This window comes from Megascapheus bottae, chromosome 15, assembly GCF_031878675.1.
Source record: "Megascapheus bottae isolate mThoBot1 chromosome 15, mThoBot2.hap1, whole genome shotgun sequence".
Taxonomy (NCBI): domain Eukaryota; kingdom Metazoa; phylum Chordata; class Mammalia; order Rodentia; family Geomyidae; genus Megascapheus; species Megascapheus bottae.
The window spans coordinates 28,001,370-28,025,022 of record NC_143523.1 but is presented as its reverse complement, the minus strand read 5'-3'; the positions used below and the strand labels follow the sequence as shown (position 1 = coordinate 28,025,022).

At 41.3% G+C, this 23,653-nt stretch overlaps 1 protein-coding gene across 4 annotated transcripts in view; it reads right to left on the bottom strand.

Moving 5' to 3' along the window:
- The window catches only part of Ide (insulin degrading enzyme), a 76,398-nt gene that overhangs the window by 1,401 nt on the left and 51,344 nt on the right, over positions 1-23,653 (bottom strand). For 2 of the 4 annotated variants that reach the window (XM_090346247.1, XM_090346249.1), the window contains exons 15-25: positions 21,594-21,738; positions 17,989-18,099; positions 16,347-16,467; positions 13,587-13,678; positions 12,408-12,519; positions 9,973-10,140; positions 7,800-8,072; positions 7,270-7,331; positions 5,586-5,658; positions 5,006-5,073; positions 1,931-4,168 (exon numbers count right to left, since the gene is read on the bottom strand). In XM_090346247.1, the coding sequence (XP_090202373.1) occupies positions 4,073-4,168; positions 5,006-5,073; positions 5,586-5,658; positions 7,270-7,331; positions 7,800-8,072; positions 9,973-10,140; positions 12,408-12,519; positions 13,587-13,678; positions 16,347-16,467; positions 17,989-18,099; positions 21,594-21,738 (1,321 nt within the window). In that variant the 3' untranslated portion in view covers positions 1,931-4,072. Of the gene's footprint in view, positions 1-1,930; positions 4,169-5,005; positions 5,074-5,585; positions 5,659-7,269; positions 7,332-7,799; positions 8,073-9,972; positions 10,141-12,407; positions 12,520-13,586; positions 13,679-16,346; positions 16,468-17,988; positions 18,100-20,998; positions 21,144-21,593; positions 21,739-23,653 lie in introns of those variants that run through there. The other 2 variants (XR_016537818.1, XM_090346248.1) reach the window with 2 other exon arrangements.

Below are 23,653 nucleotides of genomic sequence, written 5' to 3'. Positions count from 1 at the left end.
GAACTCAGCCTTGGCACGGTTCCTGAATTCTTCAGCTCAAGACTATCACCCTACTGGAGCCAAGCCCCACTTCCTGTTTTCTAGACGTTAATTGGAGAGGTCTCAGGTCCTTTTGTGCTCAGGCTGGCTTTTAACCTCGATCCTCAGATCTCAGCCTCCTGAGTAGCAAGGATTACAGGCGTGAGCCACCTTGCCTGGCTTCCCTGTGGGCGTTGTGGATTGGTGTGTGCTAGCTAAACATGGTGATAGGTGTCTGTCATCCGAGCTCTTCTGGAGGCAGGGGTAGGAAGAACAGGTAGTCAAGACCAGGCCAGATGTTAATGTTAACTTTTCTCCTGTAATCTTACTAGCAGTATTTTTGTAGTCCTATGTTGGTGATCAGGTGGCTTCTGATTGCCTTGCTGCCTTGACCAGGACTCCAAAGGCAGGTTTAAATAGAAGTGTTCTTGTGCAGTTCTGAAGAAGAAAATGCTCCATATTTTACCATTAAATGTTACCTGTGGCTAACACAAAAATTCCCTTATTAGGTTGGGAAGTTCCTTCTTTTTTTTGCTAGAGCTTTCATTATAAATCATTAAATGTTTATGTTCTTCCTTAATTCTGTGACTATGGTAAATATTACTGAGCTGAGAAGGTCCCTTAATTATACTATTCCCTTACTATACTAACATTATTCCTGAATATTAGTATAATTTGATAGAACTTGCTGAAGACATTTGGGCCAAGAATTTTCTTTGTGGGAAGTTTTGCTATCACTAAGCTCTTTCCAGCCATGTGGGAAAGTTATTTATGAATCCAATGTCTTGAGTATAGTCCAATGTTTTATTTCATGTCTGCTCTGGTCATCCATATTTTTCAAGGAATCTAACCACTTCTTTTAAATTGGCAAATTTACTGGGGACAAAAGACCACAATAAACAAGAGTAGATATTTTTGAGCAATGGCACAAGTGAACTTGGCTTTTCACATTCTTAGACATCTCTTCGAGATACTCTTGCTCCAAAGGCAACAGGAAGTGATGTTTGTGGGGACTTAGGACCTTAGAAGGCCAGGAGGTATAAACTGGATTATGCTGGTGGTAGGAGGTTGAGGGGTGGAGTGAAGGTCTTACTGAGTGGTGACCACTTAGGCAAGCAGAAATTACGGTGGATGGGAGGAGAGTCACAGACCAGAGATCTGCTCTGACATTCCCAACTAGGCAACTGTCATGATCAAGCGAGTGCAGGTAAGGAAGGACATGTGACATACTCGTTTCACAACTATCCTGGCAGTTGGAAGGCATTGTTACAGGGAGTGACATGGGGCAGAGACCTAGTATCTACAGAGCTGAGTAAAGGTCTGATTATTTAGAAAGGAAAGTCAATGGCAGAGGTACCTGCTGGTTGCCCTTGTATTCTGTAACACAGGAAATCTTTCCTAAGCCTTCTGGTCTCTGGGTGGGGCTGTGGTATCATAAACACAATGGTGATTGAGTGGGCTGCACTCCTGAAAAGGGCTGGACACTGAGGGCGAGCAGAAAGTTTCTGCTGTCAGGAGTTAGGGACCATAGGTAAGAGAAGATATTGCCCAACTTGCAGCTGGAGATGTGACTAAAAGATGTAAAATTTGATTGTAAGGAGTTATTTTTTTCTTTTCGTCTCTGTGAGGCCAGAGAACCATCTTTCTGGGTTTCAGGTCAGTGACAATACTCAGCTAGGAGTTTACAAAAGTGACCTATTCACGAGCCTGTGAAATTATGTCATGTGTACTCTGATACATTTTTGTGCACACATGTATACACATGTATGTGTGTATGTATATATATACACATATGTATATGCAACAATGCACTGCTTTCTGCATTAGGAACAAGAGCAAGAAATGTTTGTCAGATTAAGATGCTTAGAATTAGGCTGAGAGCTTGTAAAATTAATGCACGTGCACACTCAAGTTTAAATTCAAGTGATTTATTTGTAAACAGGATAATCCTAGGGCTCCACCATACTGGCTGTGTCACATGCTCTCTCCTTCACATCAACTCGACAAAAAGACTTTTTTTTTAAAGTCCCCAGAAACCAAAAACTTAGTGTGTGTTTCCTAAGTCTCATTTGCTAAGCACTGAGTAAACAGCAGTATTTGGGGTAGTCTGTTATTGCTTGTGGATTGCAGCTGGGACCCATTGAAACAACTCCATTAGTATGCCCAAGAGACCCCATGGCTGCTCACATTCAATTTGGAAGCCAGCAAATGCTGGAGCACACAGAATTACAAGTTCAAGTTCATGGAAGACTCTGTGTGATTGCCTTCAGCTGTCCTCAGGTGCTTTTCCTTCTAAAATTGACACTTGAATTCCACCGTTTTTAAAAAAAAAACCTACAACATGCACTTCTCCATAGAAAAGGTTGGTGGATTTTTCTTTTAGTGAGGGGTTTAAACACTCAAGATTAGTTTTAGATTCACCTTGTGTAGATATCTGCCATTAGAAGAAAAGCTGCATAGTCTACAAATGCATAAAAGCAGAAGGAAGTGATGAGCTCACAAGCCTTCTGATGGAAGAGACAGGCTTCGTACCGTACTTGAAGGTATAGATAAAAAGACAGTAACAGCACCACGTTGGCCTGACAGTGGAGATGGAGCATCCTCCATCTTTGTGACTATCATTCTTGCCCCAAATTGAGACTACTTGGAGATTGGTGAATGTAAAACTTAAGATGTGGAAAGACATAACTGTAGAGAAAGAAGTCCTGGAAAATCAGATCACATAGGGAGGTAAAACACCATTTGAAAGATCATTTTTTACTTGGTTGGAGTCTGGGAACAGATGGACTACTTCCCGTTGCCAGTGGCTGTATGTGCAAATACAGCTGCATTTTCTCCTGAAGCAAGTTTGAATAACCATAAATATTTTAAAAACAGCTGTGCAAGCTCCAGTAGCAATTTCATCTTACATAGTATCCTGTGAAAAAAATATTTTAAAAAGTCCACTCTAGTCATATTTGAGTGTTTAGCTACTTATATTTTCAAAAAAATTAATACTTAAGGCAGGGCTAGGGAATTTTTAAAGTCTTATGGAGACTTTTAGTTATTTATTTTTTTTGGTAACTCAAGGTAGCTTTGATTCTGCTGCTTTTTAAAATTCCTAAAGGAGCAAACTCTTGGATCACACACTGACTGCAATTTCATTGCAGTAAAAAGCTGTGTGGAGTTAACGATGGCTGATGTGGAAAAGGCATGCCACACACTCAGTAGGATCGAAACAGACAGCACTTAATACCTTCAAAGTAAATACAGCAACATGTTGATGAGTGAAAAGTAAAACTGAGGGGACACTGCAAGCCAGCTATGACCAATGAAGAAGGTCAATCAGGAAAAAACCCAAACAAAAAAACAAACAAAAACTGCATTCATCCTGAGAAAGTCAATTTGGGACAAAGTTGATATAAGGTAAATCTGTTCTTCTAGCACTATAAATAAGGGTATTCTAGGGTTTCCAGCATTTAACTAGTTGGAATAAAAAACATGTTCAATTTTTTTTTTATAAAAAGATTAAAACCATGCCATATTGAATCAGCAATTTCACTAATACTAAAAGAAAATGACATTGCTCTGACGTCATCTTCCAAATGTAATGTTCTCCACTGATTGATATAGAAAGAAAACAAGAGGATTTTTTCCAGAGGCAATTACCTTTATAAATGTTTTGAGGCCTTCTCTGTCAGCCCAGGAGGATCTGAGAAGCTCACTTTTGTTCTTCTGGACATGTGACTCCCTTACAGAATGGGAGGAGAAACGCTACAGGAGTATCTATGGGTCATCATTTATATAAGGGGATCATCTCATAGGAATGAAAAAGAAAAAAATTTAAATACTTAGGAGGCATGTATTTTAAAAAATATTCTGTATCTATAAGATTTTGAAATTTAATTACTTTGGGTTTTAAATATTTCTACATAATATTTGAGAACTCTTTTGTGTGTGTTGGTCTCTCTAATATAGTGAACCGGAAACTACTAAAGTGGCCAAGATTGTTTTCCTGGGTCCTGGAAGACGTAGGAACATCCACTTGCACCCTCCAGCACACGTGCGGGAATCTTCAGAGTTTTGCAGCCATGAAGTTAATATGTGGCTTCACAAGAGGAAACAGGGGCAAACCACGCTTGAATTCCGTCATGTTCTCCACCACTTCAGGCTGCGAAGAAAACATTTTCTTTTAATGTGTTTCACTTAATAGCATATAAGGCAGAAAGGGGCTCCATGTTTTGTTGTTTTTTTGGGGGGGTCATGGGCTTGAATTCTGGGCCTGGGGGCTGTCCCCACGCTCTTCGGCTCAAGGCTAATGCTCTACCACTCGAGCCACATGCCATTTCTGGTTTCCTGGTGGTTAACTGGAGATAAGGAGTCTCACAGATTTTTGTGCCTGGGCTGACTTTGAACCATGATCTTCAGATCTCAGCCTGCTGAGTAGCTAGGATTTAGGTGTGAGCCACCAGTACCCAGAAGGGCTCCAAATATTGTGATGTTTACTTTTCTCTAGGATTCTTAGGGCCAAGGGGTCACAGAGACATGTGCAAACCTATGGCAAGTGGGACTCTGGGACAGAAGGAAGACACTGACTCTCACCAAGGAATGTAATGGCTGGCTCACTGGAGGCTAGGTACCAAGGCTCCACCTGGGGTACCAGAGGCTGCTGTGCCCATCTAGCAAGGCTCTTAGTGGTGTTGCCGGTTTTTTCCTCTTGCAGGAATTGGTCAAGGCCAATCTTTTTAGGTGAGTAACGTACAGAGGCACTAAGAAGTTTTACAATTCCCTTCAACATCAGTGCTGGGGATAGCTCAAGCCACCGATGACTCACTGCAAAGTGACACAGTCTGCAGTGGCAGACAAGGTCAGAGGCGGTGACCCAGAACCCCAGGAAGACTTAAAATAGCCCCTTGGACACCCAGTGACCTGAAACTTTGAGGTGCTATGTCTCCCTAATAATCATCTCCTAAGGACAAGTACTCAGGAGCTTAGCAACATTTCTTACTTGTGGCAAGGCTGGTGCTTGTGACAGATTTATATCATTTTGACAAGGGAATTCTCCGACAACAGGACCTGGAAGAAAATAAAACTTCTAACATTTTGTACTTACTCATAACTTGTACATAAGAAAAACATAAAAAAAAATCCAATTCAGTTAATTAGAAAATTGCCTGGTCTGGCTTATACACTTCCCACATTCTCTCAGGCTGCCTCTTCCCAGCTGAGGATGTGACCGCTTGTCCTGCCTCACATCCAGGGAGGGTGATACGGATGAAGTTATAGAGCTTTGGCCAGAGCAGGGGACAAGGGATAATGAGAACTAAGCCGATGTGTGCAGGATAGCACACAGCCTCCTGGAGACATTCCGAACAGCCATCTGTGGTTCCCTAAAAAAGTGTACTGAGTTTGGCACTGACACCTGGCATTGGCTCTCCTTCACTGCTTCATTTCCTACCCCCACTGATACTTCTTTGTTTATCCATGTCCTCTCCAGTGTAAGGTAAGTAAAGGGGCTCCAGCCACCATTTGGCTTACTCTAGGCCTAAAAATAGACTGGGGGGAAAAAGTTGCTCTTTAATACTTACAAGAATCCATTTCTCTGGCAAGAACATGGACAGATACCTTGTGTCTCCTTGGTGCATCTACTGCCAACATTTCCTAGGCAGGAAGAAGAGAAAAAAGAGAAAGATCACCTTTATACATAGTAAGGAACTTAAAATGAAGGTTTTTGTTGTTGTTGTTTTGGCCAGTCATGAAGCTTGAGCTCAGGGTCTGGGCACTGTCCTTGAACGCACTCAAGGCCAGCACTCTACCACTTGAGCCATAGCACCACTGCTGGCTTTTTCTGTGTATATGGTATTGAGGAATCGAATCCAGGGTTTTGTGCATGCTAGGCGAGCACTCTACCACCAGGCCACACTCTGGGCCCAAAATGAAGTTTTTCTGATGATTAGGAACAATCAGCCAGCACTCAGGTAAGTACAGAAATGATACTGCCTTTTCTCTTCATATTAATTCAATTCTGCAAAGATTCAACAATGTAGATAAGAATTAATATTATTTTATATGCAGTGCTATGCTCAAGCCTCCCCAACCTCCCCCTCCTTTTTTGTGCGATATTAGTGTCTGAACTCAGAGCCTGTGCTTATCAGGCAAATGTACAAGTTGCAGAACTACACCTTCAGACCTTTGTTGCCTTATTTTTCAGATACGGTTTTCCAGGTTTTAGAGAAGCAGAAGGAGGGAAAGCAGGAGAAAACATGGGAAGGGGGTGACAATGTTCAAGAAGTAACGTACTCACCACTGTACAAATGTAACTATAACCCTCTATCCATCATTTATGATATGTAAAAAAAGATTTTCTGGTTTTTGTCTTTCTGTGTGTGTGTGCGTGCCAGTATCAAGGATTAAATTCAGGGCCTACGTACAAGCCTGAGCTTTTGTGCTCAAGGATAATGCTCTAGCACTGGAGCTCCGAGGGTCATGGACTTTCTTGCCTGGGCTGGCTTTGAACAGTGATCTTTAGATTTCAGCCTCCTGAGTAGCTAGGATTATAGGTGTGAGCCACCAGTGCCTGGCTCACAGAGTTTTGTTTTTTTTTTTTTGTGGGTCATAGGGCTTGTACTCAGCCTGGATGCTGTCCCTGAGCTCTACAGCTCAAGGCTACCACCCTACCCTTGAACTAATTCCCACTTCCCATTTTCTAGAGGTTTAGTAGAGATAAGAGTCTCAGGTCCTTTTGTGCTGAGCTAGCTTTGAATCGTGATCCTCAGACCTCAGCCTCCTGAGCAGCTAGGATTACAGGCCTGAGCCACCCCATGCTGGCTCACTCTGCAGTTCTTTGCATAGAATCTTGCTTTATCTTTGTTGTTAGCCTTGAGCTACAATCCTCCTCTTTCTCCCTCCTAAGTAACTAGGATTATCTGTAGGAATCCTTGCACCCAGTTGATTTCTTCTGTTTTCTTGGCAATTCCTCCACACCAAAGCAGTTGAGCAATGCTCTTTATAAAGTGGGTTAGAAACAGCAAAAGGGGAGTCTAGGAACCAGGAAGGTTGTCACCACCCTTGAGGTCCAGAAGGGAAGCAAAAGAATATTGGCTTCAATATGAATTGTATTTCTCCTACAATTATCTCTTATTTTTTTCAACAAAGTAAAAAATGTATCAAGTACTTCAACCCATAAAAAATCCAGCTTATATGGGTTCAAAGCTGCAGCACACAACACGGCATGTATGTCCTTACTCGTCAGAACTACATGATTCAACTTACCTTGTAGAATCTGATGATATCTTCCTTGGTAAGTGTCTTTAAATATGCAACTTCTATGTTATCTGAAAAGATAACCAAATAATAAATTACTAACATTTCCACATCAAGCAGTCTGAATGCTAATATCTTTAAGCTTCTCAGATTTCCATATTTTTAAGTGGTCATCTGCTTCTAAAGTAGAAAAGACGATTTGGAGTAAAATGTACTGTCATAGTGTGGACTGGGAGCCAGGCCTGGGTTCACATCCTGGCTCTCTCCTATGAGCTGGCGGATCAGGGTGGGGTAAGGCCCCAGTTCTGGAAATTGAGGGAAAATAGTACTTAGTAAGACTATAGTGAAAATTAAGAAAATGATAACCTGGTGTTCTTGTCATAGGAATAAAGTAGGAAATTATATTAAAATACCAGGTCTTTAGTTATTTAAATAGCCCTCAGGCTTTTAGTAACCGAAACATTGCAGAATGATGGCCTCAATGTTCTCCTATTATCCACTTGGATGTTTTTCATGCTGGGGCTTGAATTTTACTTTACCTCTGTCAAAATTGTACTGCTGGGAGATGATTTCCCCCCAGTACTTAGCACACTCGGCAGACAGTTTCTTTGGTTTGTCTAGTCGACGAATTGCTAGTGCTTGAATATGCTTTTGGAAGGCCTCTTCCGTCATTTCCTCAATGGACTTCTCCATGGTGATGAGAAAAGCTTCCACCCTGCTCTCTAGATAGTGAGGTGGCTTTTCTGACTGGATGATGAATCGAAGGCCCTGTATGCCATTGGCTCGACGAGGCCCGCTGAAGACGATATAGCCTGCAACAGAGACCAGCCAGTCAGGACCTTGACATTTGAGACTTCTAATCATTCACAGCAGCTAAAACCTACTTCTGGGTTTTAGGTTATTTATCTCTGAAGAAATATGAACAATTCAGTCTCAGTTCCTGAAGATGGAGCAGGAGGATTTTGCAAAGAACATCAAGAGAGCTGAGCATGCTACATTCCATTTAAACACACACTCCATACCTTCCTCACTCTGCTGATTCATCTTCCTTCTAGACTCAAGTAAATCCCCTTCCTGTAAAGAGCTGTGCCCCACCCATCCCCTAACCATTGTTCTAGGTCTGTGTGCTTTAATATGTAAGCTCCTGAGCCTAGCTCATTTCTTAAGTAATCCATTCCTTAATCAGCTCTCCTTGAGCTAGAACTCTCCATGGACCAGGCTAGCTGAAGACACTCAACATCTTGTGAGTCAAGTATCTTTTTCTTTGGGATGACTAACAATATTTTATTTCACTCTTTCTAGTTCAACACTTCTAGCATGGGCATTTGGAATTTACAAAACTGTCATGGTGGCAGGCAGCTGGTGGGATGAGACTTGGGATGGGAGTTGGCAGGGTAGTAAAGGTCTCCCAACTGGTAAGTTGCAGGTTGCAACATGACATGGGTGCAGTGTTCCAAAGCAAACAGCTCAGCCTTGCCCACTTTGATGGCTCTACCACCTTGAACTCCTGCATGAAAGCATGGATGGAAAGCAGGAAGTGGTGTCTGCAGTCTGCAGTCTGAATAATGAGCAATCCAATGACCCTAATGTTTGGGACATGTCACAGTCTACCAAGACCTCACCAGCTGCCCATGCATTCCAGGGGCATTCGGCAATGACTGCACTGCAGGCTCTTTAAGGGAAAGGACTAGGGACAACTTACTGGCTTTGATGTTTATCACCTAGCATGGAGATTGTTTTTTAAAATGCCAGCTTCTCACTGTCTCTTTCCCTGTCATTATCAGACTTTTTATTTTTTTTTATTTTTATTTATTGCCAGTCCTGGGCTTGAGCTCAGGGCCTGAGCACTGTCCTTGGACTTTTCTCAAGGCTAGAGCTCTACCACTTGAGACTTAGCACCTCTTCCGGCTTTTTTTCTATGTATGTGGTACTGAGGAATCGAACCCGGGTCTTTCTGCATGCTAGGCAAGCACTCTACCACTAGGCCAAACTCCCGGCCCTACTATGAGACTTTTTGAACTTCTCTTCTCATTAATTAAATCTGTTAAGAGTTCCAAGACTTTTATTTTTGTTGGTTATGGGGCTTGAACTAAGCCCTGTCTCTGAACTTTTTTGCTCAAGGCCAGTGCTCTACCACTTTGAGCCACAGCTCTACTTGTTTTGTTGGTGGTTAACTAGAGGTAAAAATCTCATGGGGACTTTTCTGACCTGGCTGGCTTCAAACTGCGATCCTTAGATCTCAGCCTCCTGAGTAGCTGGGAATACAGATGTGAGCCACTGGTGCTTGGCTTGATTTCCAAGACAGTGCCTAAATTCTATGGACACTTGCTAGGTCTCTTTTGTATTGTCCAGGTTTAGGATACAGCAACAGATGGTAGGTTATTCAAAGTGCTGAATCTAAGCTGTTTTGGAGGTTTGACCACCACCTTGCTGTCTGTAAGTCTGCCCTTAGCACTCTCTTCTCTATTCCCCAAATGCCCTTTATTGACATGCAAATAATATACTAGTATCGCCTCATTAAGAACTGCTTAGTGTCTGTAAGATATGGATGGCTTATCTGATAGACGCATATTTCCTGTGAACAAGGGTGGTCACGGTTTCTCAGAGCACTGATACTGTGCCAGATGATCTTACAGTGGAAAATGTTTTCTGAGGACCACCGGCACTCATTAAGGTCTGTGGCATCCTGGCCCCTCCCCACTTCCTTCTTACCCAGCTGCTCCTTGGTACGCAGGGTATTGAAGCAAGGCTCAGAGATAATCTGGCAGAAGAGCTCCAGGAACATGTTCTCTGAGGTACTCTGCATGTCTGTTTGGTAGTAAATCTCAATGCCACAGTTATTGTGAACTTCATTCCTCTTCTGGTAAACAAACCATCCTCCTGAAAAATTTCAAAAAGAGAACAACAAGTTGAAAAATGTATTATTTAGAATCTAATATAGTCAATGCTAGCCACACGCCGGTGGCTCACACCCGTCATCTCACTCGGGAGGATGAGATCTGAAGAGCAGAGTTTGAAGCCAGCCTAGGCAGGAAAGTCAGTGAAACTTTCATTTCCAACTGATCACTGAAAAGCCAGAAATGGAGCTATGGATTAAGCGGTACAGTGCTAGCCTTCAGGAAAAAATTCAAGGGTTGGCCACTGGTGGCTCATGCCTGTAATCCTAACTACTCAGGAGGCTGAGATCTGAGGATTTCAGTTCAAAGCCAGCCTGGGCACAATAGTCCATGAGATTCTTAGCTCCAATTAACCACCAGAAAACTGGAAGTGGTGCTGTGCCTCAAGTGGTAGAGCACTAGCACGGAGCTGAAAAGCTCAGGGACAGCGTCCAGCTCCACAATTGACAAAAAAAAAAGTCAAGGCTAGCGCTCTACCACTTGAGCCACAACACCACTTCCAGCTTTTTGCTATGTATGTGGTACTGAGGAATTGAATCCAGGTGCATGCTAGGCAAACACTCTACCACCAGGCCAAACTCCCGGCCCTATTAATTAATTTTTGAGACAGGATCTCATTGTAGCTCAAGCAGAACTCAAACTTGTGATCATCCTGTCTTACTTTCCAGAGTCCTAGGATTACAGATGTGCACTACCATATCAAGTTCATGTTTCCTCCTCTTATAGTATTTATATTATACATTGATTGTAAATAGGCAGTACTACGTTTCCTCTTAGAAGAAGGAGGGAATATGGCCTCTAAATTCTACCCCATTTTTGTACACATCTGTAAATGTGTCCTGTTTCACAGTACATAATTTTCCTTTTCCATGAAAGGTAAGTGAAGAATTGTTTAAGGTATTCATACCTGATCAGTTGGCTAAGTCAGAGTGATTTCCTAATATGTGACACTGACAAATTTTATTGTTATTAAGGTGCTATACAGAGGGATTATTATGTCATAAGCCAGGTAATGAGCACATTTCTTTCTGGATATTGTCATCCTTTCCTTCCCCCTTTACCTTCCTTCACACTCAGTTTCCCCTGCCAGTCCTAACACGTGGTACTTTGAGAAAGGGATATTTTGAAATACAGGCATTTTTTTTGGGGGGGGGGAGTCATGGGGCTTGAACTCTGGCCTGGGCGCTGTCCCTGAGCTCTTCAGCTGAAGGCTACTGCCCTATCCTTGAACTAGCCCCACTTCCCATTTTCTAGAGGTTCATTGGAGATAAGAGTCTCAGGTCCTTTTGAGCTGGGCTGGCTTTGAACCTTAATCCTCAGATCTCAGCCTCCTGAGTAATTAGGATTACAGGCATGAGCCACTGGCCTGGCTAAACTAGAGGTAATTTAAGAGGCTGAATAGATGAAATCCTAAGAAAGAAAATAAATGTTATTTCATGTTTCACAGCCAATCTCTTTACTTCACCCCCCGCCCCCCCAGGGTTGGGCTTGGGTTCAGGACTTGAGCTTTGTCCTTGTGTATTCAAGGCTAGAGCTCTACCACTTGAGCCACAGCACCACTTCTGGCACTTTTTCTAAGTATGTGGTACCGAGGAATTGAATGTGGATCTTGGTGCATGCTAGGCTAGGCAAGCATTCTACCCCTAGGCCAAACTCCTGGCCCTCTTTCTTTACTTTTGAGATATTTTTACTTCCCAATTCTTCTATCTTAGGTACCAGTCAATTTTAGTATTCTCTTCAAAATAATTGTCTACCTTCAAATTTACCTCTGTGTGTGTGTGTGTGTGTGTGTGTGTGTGTGTGTGTGTGTGTGTGTGTGTGTGTATGTGTGTGTGCGCGCACAAGCTTATCAGTACTGGGGCTTGAACTCAGGGCCTGGACACTGTCCCTGAGCTTTTCTGTTCAAGGCTAGAATGCTACCACATAAGTCACAGCTCCACTTCTGGCTTTTCGGTGGTCACTTAAGAGGCTCACCGAGTTTCCAGCCAGCCCAGGATGGCTTTGAACTGAAATCCTTAAATCCCGAGTAGCTAGGATTACAGACATGAGCTACTGGCTCACAGCTTCAAATTTACCTTCTTGGCTCTTACCCCAGAGAATTTCCTGGTAGCATTATCTATCTCTAATCGTATTTCTAAGTAAGTGATTCCCAAAACCATATGTTATCATCTAAGTAAATTCAATTCAGCAATAATCATTCATATTACTATATTAAAATAGTCTATTCTAAAGTTCTAATATTCAACTTACTGTCAGGGAGCTGAACTTCTCTGTATCGAACCAGCTGACTTGGAAGGAGAGGCTTGGTATGAGCATATTCAATAAGGGTATCTTCAACCATCTGCATAATCCCTAATGCAGCCTGGGGAAAGGATACATTATAACTCATTACAAAAGTGACAAACATATCTTGTCTATGATAATAGAAACAGTAGATTAGTCTTGCAACATAAAAATAAAACATTATTCTAAAATAAAGTGGTTTCATTGACCATAAAAATGGATTTTAAGACTCTAAATTTCTTCAATCCTATTCAAATGGACAAAAATTGTAAAACAGAGGTCTGACAATGATGCTGATGTGGACAACTGCCAAAGCTGGAGGAATACTGGTAATCGCGAGTTGATCCCAAGTGAATGACCTTGACCATGGACACCTACGGTCACAGCAAAACAAAGGAGATGGGCATAGGCTTTACTCAGAGTAAAACAAGCTAGGCGAGCATCCTATCCCTGCCAGTTGTTAGCATGTTGTTTTGGAGGCAGTAGAGCAGAGTGGTAGAGGAGGAAGGATCCTGGAACTGACATAGAAATTATGGTGTGCAGAGTCCTTGCCATGTACCATTTAATCCTTCTAACCCATGATGCAGGTAGATTTACACTCTGAATTTACAGGTAACAAAATGGAACAGTTAAGACATTTCCTAAGATTGCATAGCAAGTAAATAAATGGCAGGTCAGGATCTGAATGCAGGCTGGCTAATCTTGCACTATGTGACCCTATAAAGAGTAGGGATAAATATTTCTATTTCCTCTTATGACTGATTGCATGAGTCCAACTACAGGATTGGAAGCAGCCACGAAAGTAGGCCCTTAGTGAACTGCCATCACCCCACTGTCCAATGCTCTCTCTTCCCTTCCTCCAGAGTACAGAAGGTTGCAAGAACTCACTGTGTTGGTTAACAGACAAGAGTTAAAAATCACTCACAGAGGCTGTGTAGCTAGTGGTAGAGTGCTTGCCTAGCATTGATTCTTCAGTACCACATACACAGAAAAAGCTGCAAGTGGTGCTGTGTTTCAGGTGGCAGAACGCTAGCCTTGAGCAAAAAGTGTTCAAGGACAGTGCCCAGGCCTTGAGTTCAAGCCCCAGGACTGGCAAGAAAAAACAACAACAACTCAGTTTTACAAGCTAAACCCTTCACCCCTCACCTGCTTTGTTATGTTTCCATGGAGAAGAGCTTCAATGTGGAGCCGTGACAACAGCTGAGGTATGAAAGCCTTAAGTCGAGGGAGAGTGACATCTGTAAATAAGAAATAAACTCTTTTACAAGTTTGAAAAACAAAGACTTTTGGTTTGGGTGGTGGTATTGTTGAACACAACAAGACCTTGAGTTTGTTAGGCATGTACTCTACCACTTGAACTATATCTATATCCCCAGCCAAAATCCTTTTTCTTTTTTCTTTTCACCAGTCCTGGGCTTGAACTCAGGAACTGAGCACTCCTTAGGCTTTTCTCAAGGATAGAGCTTCTACCACTTGAGTCTTAGCACCACCTCCAGCTTTTTTCTATGTATGTGGTACCCAGGAATTGAACCTGGGTCTTTGTGCATGCTAGGCAAGCACTCTACCTACCACTAGGCCAAACTTCCAGCCCCTCCAACCAAAAAACTTTGTATCTGAGAGAATTTGATTTTCTAAATGCTAGAGTTCCTTTATAGTAATTCATTTCTTTCTTTTTTTCTTTTTTTTTTTTGTCAGTTGTGGGGCTTAGACTCTGGGCCTGAGAACTGTCCATGAGCTCTTTAGCTCAAGGCTACAGCCCTACCTCTTGAGCCACAGTGCCACTTCTGGTTTTCTAGTGGTTAATTGGAGACAAGAGTCTCAAGGTCTTTAGTGCCTGGGCTGGCTTTGAACTGTGATTCTCAGATCTTAGCTTCCTGAATAGCTAGGATTACAGGTGTGAGTCACCAGAAGTTGGTTTTTTGTTGTTGTTGTTGTTATTGTTTTTCTGAGATGGGGTTCTGGCTTCCAATTGATCCATTTGTTAAAATTATAAACATGAGGCACCATGCAAAGCTTGGGAATATTTGTCAATTATGTACCTTTTTTTTTTTTTTTTTTTTTTTTGGTGGGTTGTGGGGCTTAAATTTGGCCTGGCACTGTCCCTGAGCTCTACAGCTCAAGGCTTGAGCCAAGCCCCACCTTGTTTTCTAGAGGTTAATTGGAGCATCTCAGGTCCTTTTGTGCCTGGGCTGGCTTTGAACCTTGATCCTCAGATCGCAGCCTCCTGAATAGCTAGGATTACAAGAGTGAGTCATGGTGCTGATGCCCGGCAATTAGGTATGTTTTTTTTTTTTTTTTTTTGCCAGTCCTGGGCTTGAGCTCAGGGTCTGAGCACTGTCCTTGGACTTTCTCAAGGCTAGAGCTCTACCACTTGAGCCTCTACCACTTCTGGCTTTTTTCTATGTATGTGGTACCGAGGAATCGAACCCGGGTCTTCATGCATGCTAGGCAAGCACTCAACCACTAGGCCAAACTCCCAACCCCAATTAGGTATGTTTTTAAGGTAAAAGGTTTTTTTTTTTTTTGCTATTAATGGTACATGACCATTTTTCAAAGTAAAGTATATTAACTGTCTAAATGTTTTAAATGCTATGGAATTGCACAATCTAGCTTCCTATTCAGTATTGACATAACCAATAAAATAATGGCCTTCAGTACTTTACTTTTGATTTGTCATTGAAGACATTCCTAAATACTTCTGTGGATAAAACTCTAAAACTCAACCCATTTTCCTTTTTCTGAGAAGTTCAGTGTTAATAAGGTAAGTGGTATGGTCAGAATACTTGGTCATCTGCAGAACCTATGAACAGTATTCATTGACTGTAGATCAAGCAAATGTAGCTCTACTATATAAATGCCAACGTGATGTCAAAGGTCACTTCTGCTAAAGGCTGGTGCTCTACTCTCTGAGCCACACCTCTAGCCCAGCTTTTTGGCTGGCTAACTGAAGATAGAATCTCAGAGACTTTTCTGTCCTGGGTGGCTGTAAACTGATTTTCATATCTCAGCCTCCCAAATAGCTAGGATTATAGGAGCAAGACCTTGGTGCCAGCTGAAAGTCTTAAATCTGAGCAGTGATCATATCTTTTATTCCCTTTGTTTGGGTTCTAGCACAATATTATGCTAACTGCTAACTGGCCTATTATTATTATTATTATTTATTGCCAGTCTTAGGGCTTGAACTCAGGGCCTGGACACTGTCCTTGGACACTTTCTGCTCAAGGCTAGCGCTCTGCCACTTGAGCCACAGCACCACTTCCAGCTTTCTCTGAGAATGTGGTACCAAGCAATCAAACCCAGGGTTTCATGCATGCTAGGTGAGCACTCTACACTAGGCTAGGCTCCTAGCCCTCTGGCCTTATTATTGAGGCCTTTTCTGCTGGACTGGCTTTGAACCACAATCTTTAGATCCTGAGAAGTTAAGATTATGGGCATGAGCCACAGGTATCTTCCTTTTTTTTTTTTTGAGGCAGGGTCTTGCTATATCACACAAGCGGGCCCTGAATTCAACACAAAACCATCAACTGGAATTTGGAATTACAGGTATGAGCCACCCTATCCAGGAACATAGATTGTTTCAATAGAACCTATGTTATTCAAGGGCCAAGGGCATGGCCTAGTGATAGAGTGCTTGCCTAGCATGCATGAAGCCCTGGGTTCAATTCTTTGGTATTTAGATAGAAAAAACTGGAAGTGGTGCTGTGGCTCAAGTGGTAGAATGCTAGCATTGAAAAAGCTCAAGGACAGTGTCTAGGCCCTGAGATCACAAGGATTAGAAGGAAAAAAGAAGTATAAATTCTCTAGGAGTACCAAAAAAGAAAAAAGAAAGTATTAGTCTACATCACTTTAAACTAGAAAGATGTTAGAAGAAAAATGAAGGCAACACTAGGCTTGCAGAAGTCTCACCGTCTAAGGCTTCTCTTAATTCGTCCTTAGTCCAGGCCACTTCAGTCATGAGCAGGCGGAGGTAGTACATGGCGTGCTGGTGTGGCTGCTCAGCCCGGAAGTTGTTAAGAGACCTCATGTACTAGTACAGGAAGACATGGCCTCATTAGTTCAGAACGTTTTAAGAAATTACCTTCAAAACCCCTTCAGTTCTAGGTGCTACATTTTCTTTTTTTGGTCAGTTTTGGGACTTGAACTCTGGGCCTGGGTGCTGTCCTGAGCTCTTTAGCTCAAGGCTACCACTCTATCCCTTGAGCCATAGCATCACTTCCAGTTTTCTGGTGATTAACTGAAGAGTCTCACAGACTTCAGTGCCCAGGCTGGCTTTGAACTGCCATCCTCAGATCTTAGCTTTCTTAGTAGCTAGGATTACAGGTGTGAGCCACTGTGCCAGTCATGCTATTCATTTCTAGATGCCATTTTCTATATGCATTTCAAGAACTTCATTTCTATATGCTACTGGGATGCAGGAATATTTACTTCTTCACCTCTTGAAATGTATAATTAAGCATGGGATGGACTCCTTGCTAATCATTCAACTGAATGACACCCTCTTGTGTCCTGTTATATCACATGTACTCTAAATGCCTTCACCATTGCCAGTTTTCAGGTCTCTGTGTTCCAGCTTCCTTAGATACTACACATAGGACCATACACCAGTAAGAAACGTGGATGAGTACATACTGGATCTTCAATTAAAAATGCACAGTAGGGGGCCAGCAGCATGGCCTAGTGGTAGAGTGCTTGCCTAGCATGCACAAATCCCTGGGTTCGATTTCAATTCCTTGGTACCACATACATAGAAAAAGTTATAAATGACACTGTGGCTCAAGTGACAGAGCACTAGCCTTGAGCAAAAAGTTTTCAAGGAGAGTGCCCAGGCACTGAGTTCAAGCCCCAAGACTGGCCAAAAAACAAAAAACCAAAAAAAACCCCAACACAGTAGATTCTTATTATACATACATGATACACAATAAAGAACACAGTCTCCCCGCGCCCCCCCCCCCCCCCCCCGGTCCTCTCTCTTTTAAAGTGGATCATGGAGCTTGAACTCTGTGCCTGGACAATGTCCCTGACCTCTTCAGTTCAAGGCTTCTGCCAGAACCCTGGAGCCACAGCCCCACTTCCTGTTTTCTACTGGTTAACTGGAGATAAGAGTCTCACGTTCTTTAGTGCCTGGGCTAACTTTGAACCTTGATTCTCAGATCTCTGCCTCCTGAGTGCCTAGGATTACAGGTGTGAGCCACCACACTCAGCAACATAGTGTATCTTTGAAGCAACCATCCATCACATAAGAACTGGATGAAATATGACATGAACTTAAAAAATGTGCCCGAGATGGAGGGCAGCTGAAGCTCATGATACTTTCACGTGCTTCTGTTTGAGAATTAGCACTGCAGCTGTCCTGACTCGTAAGCCCATCAAGAAGGTAGGTGCCTAGGGTTGGGGGCTTTCTATGAGAAGACAGTAGGATTTAGCAAAGATTATGTGAGCTGAGCAAAACACCACCAAGCATTGTGCTCCCTTCCCATCGTAAGTGTTCATGATATGACAATATTATGTTTGGAATAAAAACTATCATAAAATGAGCTATAAAACTTACCGCCTCTTTAATAATTTCAAATCTTTTTTTATCAATCTCAAAGGTAGCCATTTTTTCAGTAATCTTCTTGAGCAAAATTGGCTGCTTGTCATTGTAGCCTTTCACGGAGAGCTACAGGAAGAGTTCAGAATATTAAAAGTCTAAAAATATCATTCAGGACTCTAGACATTCACCCACAGTGAGAACAAAGGAGGACACTCGTAGGACAGAAGTACAAAGAGGCAATGCCTATCTGCATCTGATCATACAAAATAGTATTTATTGAAATGAATTCCAGGAAATGGAGGGTTTTTTTTTTCCTTTGTTGTTTTTCTTTTCTTCTCTATTTGTCTTGCACAGAAATGGAGGGACAAAGGGTGCACACATATAACAGTGGTATTCACTAGACATTATATTGAGAACAATAAACTTATGGGTGGGGACAGGAAGGAAATTGAGAGCATGGAGGAAGGGGTGAGATTGTTGGAGAAAAACTGTACTCTTTACCAATTATATAACAGCAGCCCCTCTGTAAGAATAATTAAAAAAAAATTCAGGCTGGGAGTTTGGCCTAGTGGTACAGCATGCACAAAGACCTGGGTTTGATTCCTTGGTACCATATACATAGAAAAAGCCAAAGTAGTGCTGTGGCTCAAGTGGTAGAGCTCTAGCCTTGAGAAAGCCCAAGGACAGTGGTTAGGCCCTGAGTTCAAGCCCAGGAATGGCAAAAAAAAAAAAAAAAAGGCCTACAATACCTTTCATCTTAGAGCCTAATTTTTACAACATACAGAAAGTCTCAATGCCAGGTATATTAAAATGACAAAGAAGTAAGAAATTAAATGAATTTAACTCCCATAAATAGCTTAACATAAAGGGCATAAACCACCCTTAAGTAATTCTCAAAAGCATAATTGTGCTTTTCCTAAATGAAGTGAACAGTAGGTAAACTCACCTGGGCCAAACTATGGTGTCCTATACTATAATACATCAAACCTCATTACAGAACGTGCTTAAGTTTTATCTTTTCTTTTGATGGCAGGCATTGACCCCAGAGTCTAAAGCCTGCTAAGCATGTGTCCCATCATTGAGCAACACATCTAGTCCTAAGTTCTATCTTAAAAATAAAAAAATAATGTCTAATGTTTGGTAAGCTTAAAGTCTTTCTACATGTAATAAGAAGGAAAAAAAAATCACAGGGGAATGTCACCTAACTGTTAGATAAATCCCCAAACGTATCTTGGAGCTGGATGTGGTGGCTCATGCCTGTAATCCTAGCTATTCTGGAGGCTGAGATCTGAGGATCAAGGTTCAAAGCAAGCCTAGTATAAAAGGACCTGAGGCTCTTATCTCCAATTAAACTCTAGAAAACAGGAAGTGGGGCTTGGCTCAAAGGTAGGGCAGTAGCCTTGAGCTGAAGAGCTCAGGGACAGCGCCAAGTTCAAGCCTCATGACCCACCCAAAAAAAAAAAAAAAACCCCACAAAACTCATCTCACAGCTATAATCCTAGGTACTCAGGAGGATAAGATCTGATGATCATAGTTCGAAGCCAGCCCAGGCAAGAAAATCCATGAGACTTTCTTTCTCTAATAAACTAAAAATAAGTTGGTAGTAAAACTGTGGCTCAAGTAGCAGTAACAAAAGTTCAGGTACAAAATGAGTTCAAGCTCCAGGACCAGCACATACACATAAAATTACCTTGGGGAAAAATGAGGCAGCCTCAATTTATACTGCATAGCATTGTGCTACTCTTTTTTCAGTGTTACTCCCAAAGAATCCATGTTTCTAACTACCTGCATACTGGTAAGTTTTAGAGTGTCTGCTGATGCTCTAAAAGCCACAAATGAACAGGGAGGACACATTCCAAATCTCAGCATTTGCCTTCGGACAATGTACTTATTCTCTAAAAGCCAAATCAAATGTAGCCTGAAAAGCTGAATAGGGAATAGTTTTAGTGTGTCTTCACAGAGTGGCACCCACTGCAGTACAACACAATGTGACTTTGGAAGCCTCTTTCCTGTGAAGAACTGGAGCATGGCTACTGAAGGCATGCCAGATTCTATATACACTAGACAGACCAACAGAAAGCCCCTTTACTACAAATAAAATTATTCACCTTAATGGTATTATGCTGTTAAGAATCAACAATAGGGGAGGAAAAGCAGCTGAAAATGAAGGAGTGGATAACACTGAAACATACTCACTACCTTACTTATGTAATTGTAACATCTCTGTACATCACCTTTACCCCCTCCCCCCCAAAAAAGAATCAATAGAAAAAGAACCAGAAAATCTGAGTTAATTTTGATCCTCTGAGTCTCAAGCCTATAGTTGCACAATAACTATTCAAAAACAAATTACTAGAAAACTTGTTTTGATAAAAAGGTAAAGACCCACAGCAAAATAAAGAACTCTAAAATTGTTTTGATTAACTTAAAAAAAAGATATTCACAAATCTCCTGTTTTAGTTTTTACTAAGACATATGTCTTTAATAAAAGTGAAAATGAATGTGTGCCATAGAAGGGATGCTAATTTGAAACAGCTATCAAGGCTGGAAACATGTCACAAACATTTTGAGTTATAACACATGCAAAATAGTGATGCATGCAACAAAATGAACTGTCAGATATATGTGAACAAGGGAGCTGTCTACTACTGTCCAAATAATGGAAGCTTATAGATTAGTAAAGTTCAAGTACTACAACAATAGCTATGGATCTCTTTTACTTACTGATGAGAATATATTCAAATACATGGAAAGAAAATCATGCTTCTAGGATTAGTATGGTTACACATCTCAAGCAGAACATGCAAAAAATGTAGCACACATACATGTTCACAAGATGCGTGAAGTTTTACCAATCATTTATTAGTGGAACTAATACTAATTTGAGTTCCTCAATCATTAAAAAGGTGCAAGGAGAAAAACCATCAATCTTCTTGCTTAACAATGCAGAAGTTAATAGTTTTCCCAAGCTCAATATAAAGCTTTCATGGTGTGGTGCCTTTTCTTTGATTTCCATTTTACTTACAAGTATTGCATTCATTCCTGATGCAATGCCATAGCTCAAACCTGACAGGCGTGCTGCATATGTATACTCTTTTAAATCATCCTTCAATAACCTGATAAACAGGTATGTCATGTTGCAATGGAGAGGATCAGCATAAATGTAGCGACTAACAAAAAAGAAAAACAAAAGAAATGCTTTGATACCTCAGGCAGTGACATGGTAATGAAGAAACATGACCGAAGAGTATGGATATGCAGCCTCATGATCTGGATTTCTAGGGAAATAATACAGGCCAACTTTATGTTCCACAAAGAAGACTCCATTCTGATTTGCTGAAGATTAAGACTTCAGAATCATAATGGGGTCCAACTTTGTTTGAGGAGAAAAATATGACAATCTGATGAAAGATGTTTAAAATAAAAAAGGAAAATCTGTATAATATGAATGCATGTGGCTGTATAGTTAAAAAAAAAGCTAACTCAAAACTTAAATAAAAATATGATTAGCCATGAAGATTTTTTTAAAAAAAGAAAGTCAAACCCTCAACTAAAAATGCTTCCATCAAATCAATATAAAAATGTTGATGAGTGGAAGGCTCCAAGACATGGGTACTTACATACATCCCATAGATGGTATTTTGGAGGTCATAGCTCAAGTCTGCTAGCTCTGCTGCATATGCATACTCGTTGAGTGAGTCTTTGAGAAGCTCAAGGTATAAATAGGCCATGTTACAGTGCAAGGGGTCCACATAAGCAAATGGGCTGGAAAAAAATGTTGACAGTAAAATAGATGATTTATTATTTCCCACTGTAATGTGGTCTTTTGAGATGGGTCAAGAAACTGAATATTGGTGAGTAGAGTTTCCTGGGGACATGTTGAATTCTTCAGTTTCTTCTTCTCGTTGGAAAACAGTAAGTCTGGAAAAGAAGTCTAGAATGGGCTGTGTGAGCACACTGCTGGCAACAAGAAGGGAAAAAGAACCATTTGTCACAGATGGTGAGGCAGAACCAACAAGTCAGAAATGCAACACAGCAAGAGAAGCAAGAGCCAGGTCACACGTTGCTCCCCAGACTGAGAGGAGGAGGCACCTTTGATGAGTTCATGCACAGCATTTGTACATCCTTTCTCTCCCAAGTAAGTCACTCCTGGTGGACAAGAATGCACGAAACTGGTTTGCTATGATTATATTACTTTAAAAGAGAAAAATTGAAAGTATTAGTTTATTTCTAAGGTTGCTTCCAAATCAATAAAACCAGAGTGGTCAGTGAAACAGTTGATGGATTCTCTTGTAGAGCCACAGCTAGAATTAGGAGAAAAAATTATTAAAATAGGAAAATTTTTAACTGAGAAATAGTAACTAAAGAGAAGAACTATTGTAGATGTCAACACTAGAGAGAATCAAATATCAACTCATCTTCATTCCCCACATATGAAATCTTTTTCTCCTCAGGTCAGTAAACGCAAGTCAACCTACTGATTTCATTTAACATAATGCTTACCTTTATAAAAGCAAGTAAAAATTAATTTATTTAAAAATGTGTTACATGCATGCTTCATGGCCAGGTTCTTCCCCAGGCACTGAGAATAAAGAAGGAGTGAATCAGGAGAATCCTGACCTCTCAGGGCTTCTCACCAGGTGTAGGAGATGTAAGTGTAAATATCATATATCAAGTGGCCATAGTATGAAGGAGAAAAATGCAAGTGAATAAGGGGGGTGAGGAATAATAAAGGTAGACTGCAAGCTTATATAAGTCAGGTTGACAGTGACTTCGGGGTGTAGACCTGAGATGAGCATAGGAGCAAGCCCTGGGGCTACCTGAGGGATGAGAGGAAAATGCTACTGTTTGCCTGGCTTGTTTCGCAGGTAATTAATAATTCCACTCCATTTATAACATGGTAAGTATATAATATGGACATATTGATAGTAAGATCAGCAATCTTATTAAATCATTTATAAATAGGTTTAAAATGTTTAGGCATTTATAGAATTAAAACCAAAGAGAGAAATTCTACAGTTCTCTACACACTGTACAACTGGAAAACCTAAAGGAATGTTCTGGCATTTGTTTTTTTTTACAAGTCTTGTACATGGCAGGCATGGGGTATGCCTGCAATTCCATCTTCCTCTCTCAAAGGAGAACAGAGTTAGGGATGAGGCTTAGTGGTAGAGCCCTTTCCAAGTACATGCAAATCTCTGGGTTCAATTCACAAGTACAACAAATAATATTAATAATAAAAATGTAATATATGTGATGATCGATTTTCATTTTTAGGCAAACAGCAGCTGCAAAACTAAAAGACACCCACCACACACACACACACACACACATTTAAAACAAAGGAGAGACCATGACAAAGTTCAGCTCCACAGGCACCATTCTTTTCAGGGAGGAGTAAAATGTAAGGAAAATCAATTCTGGGAGTTCACATGTCCTAAAGTGCTATATCTGTAGTAGCCACAGGCCTAAACTAACTTTAGACCACAGGATTCAACTCGAATACATTCTGGTTCATTTGGGTTTAAATGCAGGGCTTCATGCTGTTGATTAGCATTTTTTGCTCAAAGTTGGCATTCTACCATTTGATCCAACCTGCCTTTTTTGGCAAGTTAGAATCTCTCAGATTTACCTTCCTGGGCTGGCTTCCAAACAGGAGCCTCAGTTCCCAGCTTCCTAA